This window comes from Mus caroli, chromosome 1, assembly GCF_900094665.2.
Source record: "Mus caroli chromosome 1, CAROLI_EIJ_v1.1, whole genome shotgun sequence".
Taxonomy (NCBI): Eukaryota; Metazoa; Chordata; class Mammalia; order Rodentia; family Muridae; genus Mus; species Mus caroli.
In genome coordinates, this window is record NC_034570.1 from 177894857 (window position 1) to 177912546 (window position 17690).

General features: G+C 43.9%; 1 protein-coding gene across 11 annotated transcripts in view; it reads left to right on the forward strand.

Annotated features, from left to right (window-relative positions):
* Esrrg (estrogen related receptor gamma) overlaps nucleotides 1–17690 on the forward strand; it is a 606111-nt gene that overhangs the window by 444256 nt on the left and 144165 nt on the right. For all 11 annotated transcript variants that reach the window (XM_021166361.2, XM_029477729.1, XM_029477722.1 and 8 more), the window contains one exon: nucleotides 13150–13266. In XM_021166361.2, the coding sequence (XP_021022020.1) occupies nucleotides 13150–13266 (117 nt within the window). The remainder of the gene's footprint in view (nucleotides 1–13149; nucleotides 13267–17690) is intronic.

A 17690-nucleotide genomic window follows, 5' to 3' on the forward strand; every position in this document is an offset into this window, starting at 1 on the left:
TTTGTAGACCAGGCTGGCCTCGAACTCAGAAATCCGCCTGCCTCTGCCTCCCGAGTGCTGGGATTAAAGGCGTGCGCCACCACGCCCGGCTTTGTCTCCGTTTTTTTAAGACAAAGGTCTGCTGAGTAGCTTTGAACTTGTAGCGATAGCTCTGTCCCCACGAGAGCGTGCCTGAGTCGTCCTACCAAGTTAGACCTCTGAGAAGAAGCTTCAGCCCACATTAAATGCCGTAGGGTAAAGCTTCATGCTCTGTAGCTTGAAGACACTTGCTTTTCTATAACGAAACAATTCTCTTTCTCCCACAAAGCCAAACTTAGCGATAGATAAGTGGATTTGGAGCAGATTAGAGTGTCCACCAGAAGGGAAGAGAAAGAATTCATGGGAATAGGGTTGTCAGGTGCTCCCACTGGTAGGGGTGACTTTCTGGTGATCAATGAAAAGATTTGGGTTAATGCGAGTCTGGAGACCCAGAAGAAAGCAAACAGACTCTGTTAAAAGTTCAAGTCCAGGGCTGAGGGCGTGGCTCAGTGGTGGAATTCTTTCCTCCTAAATGTGAGATCTTGAGTTTTATCCTGAGCACAGTCAGTCAATAGGTGAATCAATTGACCAATCAATCAGACTAATCAATCAATTGGAAACAGATACATTTTGGGGGACAGGGAGGGTTGTTCTCCTTTCTTGATAAAGCCTAGAGTCCCAGAAAAGTCTTCTGATGTATTAGTTAATAAACCTAAATAGCTTCTTAGGACTTAAAGGTTATCAGTCACTTTCTTGTGAACTGAATTAATCCATTTTCAGTCATTATGATGGGATACCTAAAGTTCTGGTCACTGGTGTTCACTCAAACATTCTAAGGCAACATTTGGTGAGGGATTCTGGTGAAGAATTGGAGCTTACATCCGGGTACATTTGTTTGCTTGGTACTAGAGATGAAATCTGGGCCCTTGGATACTCATGGTTTTCCATGGAGTCCACCCTCATTCTCTAAGATTGTTATTAGTAGATATGGTATTGAAGCTTAGTTTTAGTTATGGTTAAAAAAGTTTGGAACCTTAGCCACTTTAATTGTACAAAGTGAAGGTGTCAACTGTGTTCATGTGGCCAAATAGGAGATCATTAGAGTTTTAGCTGTAACCCTGGCACTCTCTCTCGACACAACTCCCTTTGTCTTCCTGCCCCCAGCCCTGGGCAGCTGTACTCACAGAACCATAACATAATGGATAGCCAGCAGGAGCATGTAATATTATTGTTTTGATGCTAAGGAAGGAATGCAGGGCCTTGCAGATGGCAGGCAAGTGTTCTACCCTTGACTAAATCCTAAGCCACAGTGTTTATCTCTTTCTGTGGCTGACACTTCGTCTAAAATCCTCAATGTCCATCCATGGTGTGTTGTCGTGTATTCCAGAACGTCCTTTTGAAAACTAAATAACAATGCATTGTGTATATGAGACTTTAAAAAAAAAAAACTCCATTCATCTCCTGATGGACATTTAAGATGTATCCACCTTCTGGCTACTTAAGTAATGAGTATGCAGTTGGGTATGCAAATGGCATGTTCTGATCTGAAGGCTGAGACAAGAGGATCCAAATGTTCGATGCCTACCTGGCTGCATAGCTCCTCCAAGGTCACCCTGGGCAAATTAACCAGATCTTGTACCAAGATGGAGGATGTAGATTAGTCATAGCACACCCGTCTGACATCTATAAGACTCTGACTTGATCCCTAATTCCATCCCAACCCCACTTACCCATGTGTTTTTAATTGGTTTGAATATATACCAAGGACTGGAATGGCTAGCTCAGCTAAACTATTTTTTTTTTTTTTGAGGAATATCTTTACTGTTTTCTATGCCACTGTAACCCCTCCTGCCCCCACATCCTCTTGAGTTCTTGTCATCCCTTGTTTTATTTTATTATTTTTTATTGTCTTTCCTAGTGACTTTGATGTGATTGTTTAAATATTGGTTTTAGGAATTTCCCATGTGCCCTAATCTAAATTTGGGTTTATTGCTGTTGTCTTATACCTCTTTGGATTTACTCATAGGTAATCACATAAGAACGCAGTCTACCTAGTTTTGTTTGGTTTTCTAAGTTCAGTACAATGCTTTTATACCAGTTGTCAATGGTGTATCCACCAACTTGTAATAGTAATTACTATAGTAAAATAAGTTACAGGTGATGATGTGTCACATGACATGGTTGCCAGGAACTTAACTCAGGTCAGGTGCTGCAAGAGTAGAACGTGCTCTTAACTGGAGCCATGTGTCCCCTGTTGTCGATACGGAATATCCTAGTTTTTTACCATGAGCTTATGTTGTTTTAATGCCTCTCATAACCTTACTTACCATCCCCAGGACAGTGCCATCACTGTATACTTTTCTTACCACCCCAGGACAGTGCCATCACTGTATACTTTTCTGGCTGCAAAAACTGAAGTGTCGGGAACAAGTGGCCCTCAGCAAAGCCAGAATCCATAGTCCTGGCTCTGACTTGTACATTTTAAAGGTCTTTAAAGCATTGGGTAATTTAAGACTGTATTTTTCTTGAGAGATTGTAGTCACTGAGCAATTTTTTCCCCATTAAATTGTTAAAATAAAATGAAAGTCTGGAATTAAGAATAGTACAAAAGCCATGATTAGATAATACGAAGGTTTAGAAAGGAGACGGTCAGGCTTAGGGCTTAAAACTACCCACTTCTTTATCATTCATTCCCAGAAATCCCTCAAGTTTAAAGCAGAGAGCTCAACCCAGCCCTGTCACCACTGGGATTTCTGTCTGTGGCCCCCTTATCTCCACACCTGGCTTGGCTAGACTCAGGCTGACAATGAAATGTGTGTCCATGTGTGCTCACTCACACTTGCACACACATGTACAATGCACTCATACACTCACACACAAACATTCTCACACACTCACACACATACACACATGCACACACACAGACAAGCATGTGCGTGCTCACTCACACACACCCTTTAGTTTCCAAGGGAGAGATTGGTTTCACTTTCAGTTTGTTCGGTACTTTAGACAGGGATTTACTCAAGCCCATGCTGGCCTGGAGTGTGGCATAATCTCTCTGCCTCAGCCTCTCTAGTACTGGGATTATAGGGCCAAGGCTCCAGACTGGCTCTCCTCAGGCATTTTGTTGTTGGCTGGTATTTATTGATGTATTTATTGTTATGTGTGTGTTTGTGTGTCTGTCTGTGTGTGTCTTTGCATGTGTATCTGTTTACCTGTATGTGGACATGTGTGTACATGTGTGCCTGTTTGTGCATATGTATGTGTTTCTGTCTGTCTATGTGTGTCTTTGCATATGTGTCTGTCTATACTTGCATGTGTGTGTGTCTGGTATGTGTATCTTTGTTTGTGTCTATTTGTGTGTATGTATATGTGAATATGTGCCTCTGTGTGTATGTATGTGTGTCTCTGTGTGTGTGTATGTGCTTAAGCTACATACATATATAGAGGTCAGTAGACAACTTTTAGGAATTGTTTCTCCACAATATGGGAGTTTCTAGGCATGAAACTCAGCTCATCGGGCTTAGCAGCACAACCCTCCCACTGAGCCTTTTAGATGGCCCTCTCCTCAGGTTTTAATGTAGAATGGCAGTCTACCTATGCACACTTCACAACCACAGCAGTAGGCAGCTCAGAACTGGTGTTTTCTCCCTCTTGTTTTCTAATAATAAATATCAAAAGAAGGAAAAGGACGTTCAATTCTCATTATAATAGAAAATTTCCATTCTATGGCATCAAATCAGGTCTTATGTTTGGCTTATCTAGCTATTTTATGGAAAAACATTTTAATGTTCTTCTATCAATTCACACCTGAGGAGTACCCTATAGCTAGGCTGACCTTGAACTCAGTGTATGGCTGAAGGATGACCTCTTAACTTCTGATTCTTTGGCCTTTACCTCCCAACAGTGGGACTATAGGTATATCCCAACAGACCTTCTTTATACAGTACCAGGATGTAGCTCAGGACCAAGTAAGTGCCTTCCAACTGAGCTACGCCTTGGGCCTGCAGTTTAGCTGTTAGAGCTTAAATTCTGAACATTCCTTCCCAGAGAATCTGAGCATATCCCACATTGTGTTCTAATGAGCACTCTATGTGCCTGCCCTATTCACTTGGTTTCCATTTGAAGAAGGCCAGAGAGCACACGAGAGCACATGCCCATATATCTTTACCACTTCCAGTACCGAACTTAGATTTTGCTGATTGAGCCATTCCTCCTGTGTCCATCTCTGGATACTGGGGTCACTGGAGGGCATCTCCATACCTGGATATGAGGGATGTGAAATTGGTTCCTTATGATTGTATAGCGAGCTCTTTATCATTGGCCTGTTTACAGAGCCCATCTTTTAAACTTGTACGTCTTAGAAGCCGGATATGTATACTTGCTTTCAGCTCACAGGGACAGAAAAGATGATGTTGGGTATCAATCACAGATATGATGTTTCCCGTGCAGTGGTGACCCTTCTATAAGGACCTCTGTGAGTTTATCCTTACCCTTATAGAAACGTGAAAACTGAGGTGAGGGCTAGTGATAGATCACTGGGAGAATAATAGCCTAGCATATGTAAGGCCCTGGGTTTTGTTTCATTTTGTTTTGTTTTGTTTTGTTCTGTTTTGTTTTGTTTTGTTTGAGACAGGATATGACAGTGTAGCCCAGGCTAGCCTCAATCTCAAGATCCTCCTGTCTCAGTCTCCACATGTCTGCAGCAAACACATTTTTGTTAGACATTCATCATGTCTTTTAAATGTATTGTAGAGCATGCCTTGGCGACCATGGCGTCAACTCTTTCCCTTCGTGAACAATAGCATTATTCTGGGATCTTCAAACTGCTTTGTGTACAACCCGACACCCGTTGCTTTGGTGACTTGCTCTGTTTGGTTTCTGTGGAATTAAACTGGCCACAGACCATGGTGGCACCGAGACCAGATGAAGGATTTCTTCCTGAGGTGTTGAGAGATTCCTCTCTCTAAAAGCAACTCAATCCTACCCCACAGCTGCCCTGGTCCCATAAGGCTGACAACAGCACAGGACAATGCCAAGATCCACCCTCACCCCCTCATTCCCAGGCCCCTGTGTCAGGCTTCAGAATGTCCTTTCTGTCCAACAACTGTAGCAACAACAAGGGCTACACAAAGAAACTGCTCAGAGAACAGGGTGGGCATGCTGCATTTCTAGGTTGAATGACAGTCAGTAATGACTTTTAAAGGTTAGAGTTAAGCAGTACTGCCTTGTACTTAAGAGTGCAGGCTCTGGAGCAAATCTTTCTGGGTTCAAAACCTGCCTCAGGCACTTGTGAGCTTTGTGATTCTGGGTGTGTAACCTAGTCTCCGGGCTTAGCGCTCCCATCAGTGCAGAGGGTGTTCCTGTGTCCAAGGCTAACTGGGCTATTAGTGTTGTGGCTATGGCCTTTTGTGCTGGCACCTGAATATTCAGGAGTACCTTTAGGAATCACTGGGGTAGATGTGAAGGTACCTTGTAAAGGGAATGAATAAGTGCCTACCCTTCCCTCTGTGGATTGCAAAGTCACTGGGCTCCAGTAACTGGAGCGTAGCAAATCCTTGAAGAGAACTTGTAAGCAATATACCCAAAATGTAACATTAGTATTTATCTTATCTTTTACCCTTTTGTATTTTCTTTTCTAAATGTTATACCCACTTGCTTACAGCTCTCTCACACACACACATATATGTAGACATCATAGGCTAAGAACCAAATGAGTGAGAAGATATTGTTTCTTTTCTTTCTGAACATAAACTTTTTCTTTCCCTCACTCTTTTCTTGCTGTCTAATTTTTTGATGAATAATTGAGTCCTAAACTCTCAAATGGAGCAGTAAGGAATAGAATCCCTAAAAAGCCAGTTGGGTAGCTACTGTGGTTTGCTCCTACTAACTACTTAGGAGAAAGAGGCAACAGGTTCTCTCGATCCCAAGGCCAACCTGGGCTACATATTAAGATGCTGTCTGGAAAGTGTTAATAAATAGCGAGTATTCCCTGTAGTCTATTGACTTCACTGTACACAGCCCTAGGATGCCTCTGTCCTAAAAGAACGCATAGCTGGGATGGAGGGACAGTGAGTTCACAGAGACAGAATCAAGCTGGGTAAGTGCCAGGGAACAGCTCCCTGAGAGGCGAGCGTCAGATGAAGTCTTAGGCTTCTAGGAGCCCTGGAGAACAGCTGTGAAGGTCCAAGTACAGAAGACTGGGAGGAAAGAACATTTCTGTCTTGCTAATAAGCCTACAGTTCATATGAGGAGACAGTGTACAAGAACATGAGAACAGAGGACCAAGTCATGGCTTAGACAGTTTATGAAGTGAATCTCAGACTCTCAAGCCACACCTCCTTGTGAACACTCCGATCTGATCTCCTCACAAAAGACCAGAGAGTGACCTTCATTGAGCATGATTGGTCTTTCAAAACCTTCACACCTGATCCAGCCCTAAATCAATTTCTACTGATACCCCCATGTCCACCACCTTATTGCACACCCTTGTGGGCATCTGGAGGCTCCAGGAAGCACCAACCCTGCCTGATTTACATGGGTCTGCCCATTGAACCAAGGGCCTCCTGCCTGCCAGGTTAGCACCTTTCCAACTAAGCTACATCTCCCACCCTCTCTCTGTGTCAGCAAACCACTTGTTTGTAGTTCCTTATAGTCCCTTGTCTTTAAGGCATATTTTATTCCTATTTGGGAATTAAGTCTGTGCTTCATGTTCAAGATCCAGCAGTATGTTCTACCAGGCCATTATGGCTCTTATATTTTCAGTTCGGACCTGAGGTTGGATCCTGAGAACAGATGGGGAAAGACAGCTGGGTGTGGCTGCCTGCATCTGTGACCATAGTGAAAGAGAAGAGGGTCCAGAGTAGGAAGAGGGAAAGAGGACACAGAACGAGAGAGTTCCTGGAGCTTGCTGGCTAGCCAGCCTATCTGAAAAGAGACAGTGAGACTCAGGTCCGGTGACCGAGCCTGCCTCAAGACAATACCATGGAGAGTGATGAAGGGAATATCAATGCTGCCCTCTATGAGCTTACACATGCATGTATGCACACATGGGTGCTCCCCTGAACTTCCATGTGCGGTGATGTGCAAATGTGCTATGGCTCTCATCTACAGTCATTTGGCTTTGTTAATACAATTCAGGCAAGTTGGGGGAAACAGACGGTGGCTTTGGAATTGGCTTTATGTTGTTGACAAGAGGATGCTTGACAAAAGACGGCTCACTTAAGACTTCTAGATGCAAGGGTGACCCGGTGGCAGTAACACGGACCAGAGTAAAGGTTTGACAGATATTTTTATTTTGAGATGCCATGCTAATTTCTATCACTCAGCCCTTTTCACTGCCAAAGTGTGGAAGTGTATTAAATGACTGAAAGGAACCCACAAATTATCTGCTGGCATTCTAGGCTGGAGCTCCACACACCCCGTTATTCTGCCCGCCAGAAAGCTGCGAGATTCTGTTAAGCAATGTGAGGAAATTACATTGCCTGCGAACTAATTGTACAAAAGTCTCTGAAATAAATAACCAGAGACCAGGACTTTGTGCAGAGCTGCCAGGAGATGTTCTAAATTGTACTTCCAGCAGCCTGGCAGTAGGACCTCATGCTTCCATGCGGATCCCACTCCTGAGGCAGCACAGTGTATTCCCCCAGCTATCAACAAAGCCGGGGGAAGTCCAGCCATGTCCTTAGCAGCTGCCCAACCCAGTCCCCAATGCCATCTAACAAATGTGTCTCAGAAAATCATGAGCTATAATCCATGAAAACTCTTGTCTCCACTGAGAATGCAAGCTGGGAACAGGACCTTCTGCTGTCTCCTGGCTGACTTTACCCAGGATAACGTTCCAGATATCCGGATACATCGGAGACTTTAAAAACTGGATTATTTATTTATTTGTTTGTTTATGTCTAGTTTCTACTTTTAGAGACTTGGAGGAAAACAAGTGTCCCATAGAGAGGCTGTGCCCCAGTGGGGAAAAAGTCTTTGAACCATTACCAAAGTGTTTGCTACATTGTTACCCGGGCACTTGGGGGTGGTACAGTTTTTAATATTAAAACGCCTCATTTTAATTGACTCCTAAAAGCAACAGGGAAGATATTTGAAGGGTAAAATCACAGTAGCCTATAACATCCATCAAAGATGCTGATGGCTGGGTGACCACAGACAACAACAGCGTGTGGAGGGACTCCATGGGAGGCCCTGAAAATGAGGTTTCCCTCTAGCAAATAACTTATTTAGAGCCTTGCTGACTTGTTTTTCCAAGCACAAGCCAGGGTTACTTAGTGAGATGAAGGTTATCATCTTCCTATGTTAAGACTTCTTTAAGACAGAATGCTCATGAGGATCCCCCAACTCATTGTAAACAACTTCTATCCCCTTACGTTGAATATATACGCATACATATGTGTGAGTGTGTGTGTATATATGTGTCTGTATTATAAAGAAAACACACACACACACATATATATATATGTATATTTGTGTATATATACATTATGAAGGGCACATATATCTGTATATATGTGTGTATATACATTATGAAGGACACTTATATGTATATATGTGTGTCATATATATTATAAAGGACACATACATGTATGTGTGTATATATATTATGAAAGACACATATATATGTTGTGCATATATATTATGAAGGGTATAAAAGTGTGAAACTGCTCTGTGAAAAAAGATTTTTTTAATAAAGGCTTCCATCCCAGCCTGACCTTGAACCTCCCATCCCCCTGCCTCTACCTCCAGAGTGCTAGGTTGCAAGCCTGTACCACTGCTCTCATTGGTTTTTTGTAAGTGCGGCTGGAGTTGAACCCAGGGTTGCTGCATACTAAGTATGCACTCTTCCACTTGGGCTTCACTCCCAGCATGTCTTTCCATATCCCATGGTGTTGGGAAGAGTCCTTTACTCCGGTGTCTTTACTGACTCACTGTTCATAGCATAGTTCAGACATTTTTACCTATGTGGAAACGTCACTGACTTTCCTACGTATAATCTCTGTGAGCATGCATGAATATGTGAGTGAGTGCCTGTGTGTATGTACGAGTGTGGGTGCATATGTGTGTGCATGAGTGCACATGTACACACACGTGTTTGTGTGTGTGTGTGTGTGTATGTGTATGCATGTGTACATGCACACACCTTCCCATGGAGAACAAGGGTCAACCTTGGGTATCCCGTCTCAGCCACAGTCTGCTTCTCCTTCTTCTGAGACAAGTTAACTCACTGACCTGTGGCTTGCCAACTAGGTCAGACTGGCTGGCCAGTGAGCTCTGGAGCTCGGCCTGTCTCTACCTCTCCAGTTCTGAGATTACAAGCACAGGACACAATCACACCTTGCCTCCTCCTGAGTCGCCACAGCCATTGGTTGGAGATGTTTATACTTCCTCAGAATTGGCTCCTGTCCTCCGCCGTCTTCCTGTCTAGCAGGTATCATGCATATGCAAAGGACTAACAAAAATATGACCTGTCCGTGTTAGATGAGAGTGCTTCAGAAGATAGGCATCCCAGAAGTCATTTCCTGCTAGAACCGGCTGAGAAGTTTTCATAAATGATTGGAATGGAATTGGAGTTGAACACTGAGTCTTGGAAATAATTTTAAGAAGAAAAGAGGGGCAGAAATAGATCATTCTCAGAGGGGAGTCTTGAAGGACATGCAGCAAAAAATATGAATAAATGAAATTGGCTGGATCTGAAAGTTCATGTGAGGTAATAATTGTGATATTGCCGGAAAAGTAGATGAGAGTTATATTGGGAAAGGACCTTGTGGTAGTTGGATGGCTTCCATTTAATTCAGAAGGGCAGCAGTAATGTGTGTGCATGAACACACACATATGTATGGTTCTGGGGGGGTCAAGCATAAGGCCTTCAACATGCTAGGCAAGTGTTTTTATTTTATTTCATTTTATTTGTTCTATTATTTATTACAGGGTCCAAACAGGCCTGGGACTCTGGGCAGCCCTCTGCCTCTTCTTCCCATGTGCTGGGATTTTATCTGTGAACACCAAGCTTAGCTCCTGTGTTTTAGATTAGGGTAGAGTGGTGATAAAGGCATTCCTAGAAGACAGGGCAAATGGCAGCCACCATCCTGGACTAAGGCACAAAGGCTGGAGCCAGTGGTCAGAGGGAGGAACCTGTGCAGGTCCACGGGTGAGCTTGCGCCTGCCCAATAAAAGCCCTTGCCATAAAGGTTGGAAATATAATCTCCAAAGATGGATGGAAAGACATCCAATCCCATTTGCATGTGCAGTGTACCCTGTAGCTTAAGTTGATTCCATTGAGCTGAAGGCATGAGATGGATGCTCATGCCTCCGTGGGAACGTGAACCATCACATCATGCTAACTTTAGAGACTGGGAATGGCTAGACACGATGTCTGACAAGCATTTGTTCCCAGTGTTTGTAATTGTTGTTCAGTCATCCCTCAACAGGACACGTTAGAGTTCCCTTTGAAATAAATATGGAGAAAGTTGTAGAGAACATGAGGCGCTGGGAGCCGAACACTAGATCACTAGCATTTAGTTAGCTACTCAGGAGGCTGGGGTAGAGGTGCCGATTTCAGGCCAGTCTGGGGGACTTAGGAAAATGTTTACAAATGAAGTTCAAAATGTAAAAACAGGGTTGGGGATACAGCTCAGTGCTAGCGTAGAATGCTTTTGACAAACCCTAGGCTCTATCCGCAAAGCCACACCAAAAGCAAGAGCAGAAACGAACAAAACTGTAGCAATGTTCTTTCAATGCAGATTAGATTTCTGGGGACATTTGAAAGAAACCACTCAGATCCCCAATCTTTTTATTCTCAGCTTTGACCAAGCTGGTATCCACTTGCCTTACCATTGCCTGTCTACTACTACTACTACTACTATTATTATTACGTGTGTGTGTGTGTGTGTGTGTGTGTGTGTTCCACCATGGTAGCCAAGGATGAAGCGCAGGTTTCCAGGACTATATAACATTTACGGCTGAGCTATTTTGCTAGTCCTTTTCCTGAGTAATATTTTTCTTAAAAAAATGTTTATTAACTAATACAAGAAAAGTGAAAGGCAGCGATCCTGTGTTCCAGGGTCCTGTGATCCTGTGTTCTCTCCTCTGTCTTCATGTGGGTGCTGGGGACTGAGCTCACACAGGCTCACATAGTCAGCCATTTGCAGCTGCACTTTCCTGGATGAACTCTCTCGCCAGCCCCGAGTGATATTTCTGAAGAAGATGATGGTGAATATTCCTGTTAATGCAGTTAATATCACTTCTATTATCTAACCTCATTTTAAAACAAGTTGCTTTGAATTAGAATGCTAATTTAGCCAGTCAATTTACCTCAAGTTCTAATGCTCAAGACTTTTTTTTTTTTTAAGTCATGCATACTTAACCAATTTTCTGTAGTTCCAAGTGGCTAGGTATCGCTTCCTGGTGAATTAGCAGTTGGCGAGTAGTGGAGTCTCTGAACAACCCTGCAAAGCACTAATGTGATATTTAATGAGGACACATCAGTCCACAGAAAGGTAGTCAATATAAATCAGTGTTTACAAAGTGTGATTAACTCTGAAATATTTCATCAATGCTGTGGTCCCAGGCAGCCTTCTATGCTAATTACTTGGATCTGCGCATGTTTCTAGGGACTCGATGGACCCTGAGTACAGCAAGCATGGAACAGCAAAATTGCAATTATGCCCGGACCGTCTCCTATGACAATTTATGCATTCGGTGCGCTGACCTCCCCCTTCCCAAGAGGGCAATAAGCAGGATGCATTTTCATTAGGGTACTAATGCACTTAATCACGAGGGGAAAGGGTTAGGTAGTAGCCGGAGACCTTCAAGCACTCTGCAACGGGGCTGATAGCGGAGACAGCCTTTATTTTTCAAGGCAGCTTCTTTACAAGCTGTGGCCGCCAAGAGCACACCGCACGCGCTTCATTGTCTCAGAGAAACATTGAAAGTTTAGATCTTCCATTTACACGTTTTTATTTCAGTTTGTTGCGTATGGCTGAAAATGATACAGTCTACTGCCAAAATTATAACCCCTACTAGTTTGTTTTTATCACAGTTCCATGGTGCTTGGAATTAATTATGCAAATACTGTCACAAGCACGATGAAGGTAGGAATCGCAATGGCGGCCATTATTCCCTTCATCCTCACCCTCGGCATCACCCGGAAGCATCCTGGGTAGCTCTGCCCAGCCAGCCTGGTAGGAAGGGCTGTGACATTGCTGCCCGGCATGCCAGGGGCTTATAGCAATATCCCACATCAGACTTTGGATCACTGAGCTCTGTGAGGTGTGTTCAGCCAGAAAGACAAGCAGATTTGTCCCCAAACCTTGAGTTACCATAGATCGGGAATGACAACTAGGATCCAGATGTGAGGCTGTCTTTGTATATTTGTTTTGTTTTGCTTTGTCTTTTTAAGGTTTAGTTATTTTTATTTTATGTGTACCTGTGTATGCCTAGTTGGCTGTACATGCCAGCAGAGTCCAGAAGAGAGCACAAGATCCTCAGAACTGGAGTTACAGGAAGTTGTGAGCAGCCCCATGTGGGTGCTGGGAAGAAGCCAGAGCCCTCTGCCAGAGCAGTGGATGCTCTTAACCACTGTTCCATCTCCCAGTCTCTTGTGTTTTTGAGCACAGTCTACTTTGGAATCACTACTAGAAGACTGTACTTTGTGGGGGCCAGCTTTGCTTGGTGATTGGCTGTTGTTCCATTCCTACATATACTAACAGTCTTCCCCAGTATTCTGATACAAGGGAAATCTTGGAGTAGAATGAAGAGACTAATATAATTCTTTTTTCCTTTTCTGTTTGTTTGTTTGTTTGCTTGCTTGCTTTTGAAAACAGTCTCACTATGTAGCCCTGGATGCCCTAGAGCTTACAATGTAGTCCAAGCTTGGACTTACGGTAATCCTCCTGCCTCAGCCTCTCTGGAAGTGCTAAATTATGTCAAGCTGCTTCCTTGGTGGTTTCTTCTGTGGCTACAGCAGCATATCCAGCTTCCTGACACTTGTCACATGTCTGGTCACATGTCTTTGGGGTCACATGTCTTTGGGGTCACATGTCTTTGGGGTTGGGGATATGAGATGCCTCCACATCTCTGACCCACCAGTCTGACGGTCTCTTTCCCTCAAACTCTCTGCTGTAGGTAACATAGAGTACAGCTGCCCAGCCACCAATGAATGTGAGATCACAAAGCGCAGACGCAAATCCTGCCAGGCCTGCCGCTTCATGAAGTGTCTCAAAGTGGGCATGCTGAAAGAAGGTAAGGGGGCGACTCAGAACCTCATGCTCTGGGTTTGGTGGGCTGCACAGGGGTGGGGGGTGGAGGGTATCCAAATAGGGCTCAAGACCATTCCCATGGAAACCAGGGAAAGGTGGAGCATTTCTAACTCCTCATGGCTAGCATCTTGACACCAACCAGAAGGTAGGACCCTGTGATGTGAATCAAATTCCCCACTGTGGGGCTGGGCCTGGTCCTTTGATCTTTACAGATACAGAGAGAAGAAGATGCAGACAAAACAAGAGGCAAACCCACAACACACCCCTTCTCATTTGTTTTTTAAAAACTAATTTTGGCTTTAAGGGTCATCTTTATTATTTTCCAAACTCACCTGATTGACAAACCACTCCTGCCTCGCCCCTGCGATGGTCATGCATGGTTTTGTTTGGGGAAAACACCCACACACAGATGGTAAAGCCAGTGAATGTGTGTTCTGTGTCAAGTACGCCGGCTGCACTTCCACACTTGATTCCCTCGGGGAGAGGTGAACCCAGTGGCTGCATAGGACATTCTGCTGTCCCACACGTGTCAGAGCTCCCGACCTACTGTGTGCTTCAGCTTACTTAGACAAAGTCATCATTCTGTTGTGAGACAGTAGAATTTTTCCTTCTCTTCCAGAAACCTACCTTTATAGAGGGTTTGTGTTAAATCTCTGTACAAGCAAATTTTTGCAGATAAACATGGACTTGCCTCTTTCTTTGTATTCAGAAGTAGCTACTGTTACTGCAGACTCCTCCCCATTACCTTTCTGTTTCACATTTTAAGTTCGCATACATGCAAACAATAATTTGTATGACAAGCCTCAGTACCTGCATAGGTTCTGGAGTTGTATAATTCTGCCTGCTCTGTACCTGTCTAAGACCTTCTCTGTGGGCGCTGTCACAGGAGGATGAGTCAGCATATGGAACACAAGGACATGGAATCCCTACTCCTCTGACCTTTATTGGTCTCCAGGAGAAGGTAGAGCCTGCTCAGGTTCTCCATCAGGTCTTCAGCTTGGTGCTTCCCTGGGAGACGAGCTGCCAACAGGCAAGCTTGCAACTTTAAAGTGTTGCAGGAAGGCGTCTAAGATAGGACATCCAGCAGGAAAAGAAAGGGAAGAGACTGAAGTGATATGATTATATATGCCTTATGTGATATATGAATATGGGGGGATGGAGAGAGACCTTGTAAGGAGGAGAACTGCCGTAGGCAGACCCATACATATGAGTTATACACACAGAGACAAGGAAGGAGGGTCGTGGAGACCCGTGACAGACTAGCACTGAGAGTAAAAGTGAGGAGGGGTTACCACCTTTAGTTTTCAGGCCTTTGGCCCCATTACATTTCATAGGTAGCCATGATTTGGTTTCTAGTCCATCTGCTAAATTGTCACGCAGCTCCTCCCACATACCAGGCAGTGTCCCAGGCTCCCGTGCCACACAGGTTCCTTGCTTGCTGATAAACATATATATGAAATTGCCCAAAGGATAACTTATGACAAAGCTGAAGAGCTGACTGAAAAGCAGACCCTCCTAACTGAAGTACATTGCAGGGCAGTTTCATTTAGAGCGTTGCTGCTGTTCCACACGGAAAGGTCTTGGGGTGCCAGTGTTCGTTTTCTTTTACATGAGAACCCCACTCAGTACAGAGCAGTGGTTCTCAGCCTCTTAATGCAGATCCTCTGATACAGATCCTCATGGTGTGGTGATGCCAAGCATAAAATGATTCCTGTTGCTCCTTCACAATTGTAATTTTGCTACTGTTGTGAATCTGAATGTAATTTTTTTCTGAGCTTTCTGATGGTCTTGGGTGACCTCTGTGAAGGGTCACAGCTTTACTTGATGATGATGATGATGATGGTGATGGTGGTGATGGTGGAGGTAGTGATTTACTATTGTAAGATTATTGACTTTGCTTAGCCAATGCTTTAAGCCCTCTGGCAGAGTAGCATACACAAATTAATTCACAGGGTAGAACAACCCTTCCCCATGCCATCGAAAAATCCCAGGAAAATGTAATTGAGAATGTGATAGTGACGGACAGTTGGGTTTTGGCCTTGATTATCTTTATATTGCCACTTGCCCTGATTGCAGAGAGTTAAACTAAACTTGTGCTCATAACAGTAAGGATAGTTAAAGGTGGCAAGCCCCTGAAAATTGAAGAATCGTCACACTTAAAAAGCACCCCATTTGTTTAAATATAATGAAAAGTCTGGTGTCAGTGGAAGCCTCGTTCTTCTAAGTATACCTCAGGTTTGGTTTTGTTTTCAAACAGTGCAGTGCGTAGAGACACGCCCCCGTTTCTCTGGAGATGCGAGTTTTTGATTAGTTTGATTTCAATACTGTAATTTACTCATCTGATTGCCGTTTCGACTTTAAAGATGAACAGAGACACAGCTCTTTTCTTAGATCGTGTTTCTCAGAGTCTCCAGGAGAAGATCTGAAGGGAGGTGAGCAGGAAGGCAGATATGTGAACTGCGTTTAATTAAACATCATTGTGTGGCTTCAACCGGGTTGTGCTTATCTATGGTTCGCACCTCTCAGCACTTGTTATCAAGCCTTTAGAGGATGTGTTTCCAAGGGAAGAGCTGCTGTTGCTACCATGTTTAGATAATAATTTATTTCCCCTTTACTTCCTTACAAACACTTGGTTGGCAAAATATCATTCCTTTGAGCCTGGTACCCTTCTCTCTGAAATCGGGGATGGGACAGGTGTGAGGAAATATAGAATATTGTTTTCTTTTCTTTTATGCTTAAAGAATACAGTGAAATATTGCATCGCAACCTGCATATAAATGCACAATTATGCCTGGGCATCTACGTGGCTCAAGGCTCGCTCCCTAAGCCTGGAGAGGGTGATACTGTCTTAAACGTATCTTTATGGATGTGCAGGGATTTGAGTCCCGTGCAGTATGTCAGAGATCATGGTGTAGTAAATCTATTCAAATGTAAACCTGTTCAATTCAATTACCAGTCCGTAATAAAATTTGCTACTACAACCCCCGTGTTGACCACAGCAGTCCATACAGGCGGACGGCACAGCGGGTCTGGAAATTGACAGGCAAAATCTAGTTAAACAAAAAACAACATTAGTTCTCGAATCCGAGATGAAATCAGATTTCCACAGCTGTGATGGAAGCTTTCCTTCCTTCCTTTAACAGGTATCTTTCATTCAATTCGCCAAGTGCACCGTAAAGCGTGGCCTGAGGGGAACGGGGGAGCTTTCCACGAAAAGGGAGGCAGGCATATAGAAAAATGAGGGCTTGACTGTTTTAAAAAAATGACAATTCTTAGTCATATGGTCTGGCATTTCTATTAATTGAGGGGTGTCTCTGCGAGAAGATTGCTGAGAAGCGCTTCTGTGAAGAAGCGCTTTGTAGGTAACTGACTCACAGGAGTAAGAGCCCAGACCTTCTCTCTCCCCATAAACCAGCACCAGAAATTTATCTAAGCAAAGTGGCTTCATGTTTGAGATTAGAATTCTAAAAAGATTTCTTTCTATTTGTAATCACTTGTCTTGGTGCAGTATCTGCGCTTGAGGACAAATGCCCTGAGTGGCCAGAGGAGGGCAGAAGGTGCCCTGGAGCTGAGGGTTCATGTGGTCACTAGGTATCCAGTGTAGGTGCTGGGACCTGAACTCAGGAGCTTCAGAAGTGTGCCAAGGGCTCCTAACAGCCGATCCATCTCTCCAGCCTCCAAATTAGAACTCTTGAGTCAAACAATTGCTCCCAGTTGAGGAAGCTGGGGTGGTGACTCAGTCAGTCAGATGGTTACCGTGGAAGCATGAGGGCCTGAGTCTGTTCCCCCAGCACCCACAAAAATAACAGGGTACAGTGGAGGCCTGTAATCTGAAGACAAGGAGATTCTTAGGGCCAGCCAGTCTTGTCAGTAGGTCAGTGTTCCAGATTGGCTAAGAGACCTTGCTCAGTAAGACATTTGCTATTGACCTTTAACCTCTACACCCATGAGCAGCCACAGTTTGTATTCTCTTATTTATATGTGCATGTATACATGGGTCAGCACATACACACGTGTAAACACATATATTTATAAATATGTACTCGCGTGTGCACACACACACATACACACACACAGTGCTCATTCACACCAAAAAATAGTGACCAGATGAAGAAAAAAAGCCGAAAGTGTTCCACTCAACACTTGTGTTGGAAAGAAAAAACATCAAACAACAAAACTCAGAGATATGACGTTAAGCAAACTGTAGTGTGTGCACCATGTAGCACACTAACAAACCACTGTCTCTGGTTGGTTTCCTGTGCAGGTAAATGTCCTGATGGGCCCACATTACTTTTAGAGTTCTCTCTCATACTGCATGTCAGAGAAAACATGTGTTACATATATGCTCTCAGCACCTCCTCTCTTTTTCCTTCCTCCCTCCCTCCCTCCCTCCCTCCCTCCCTCCCT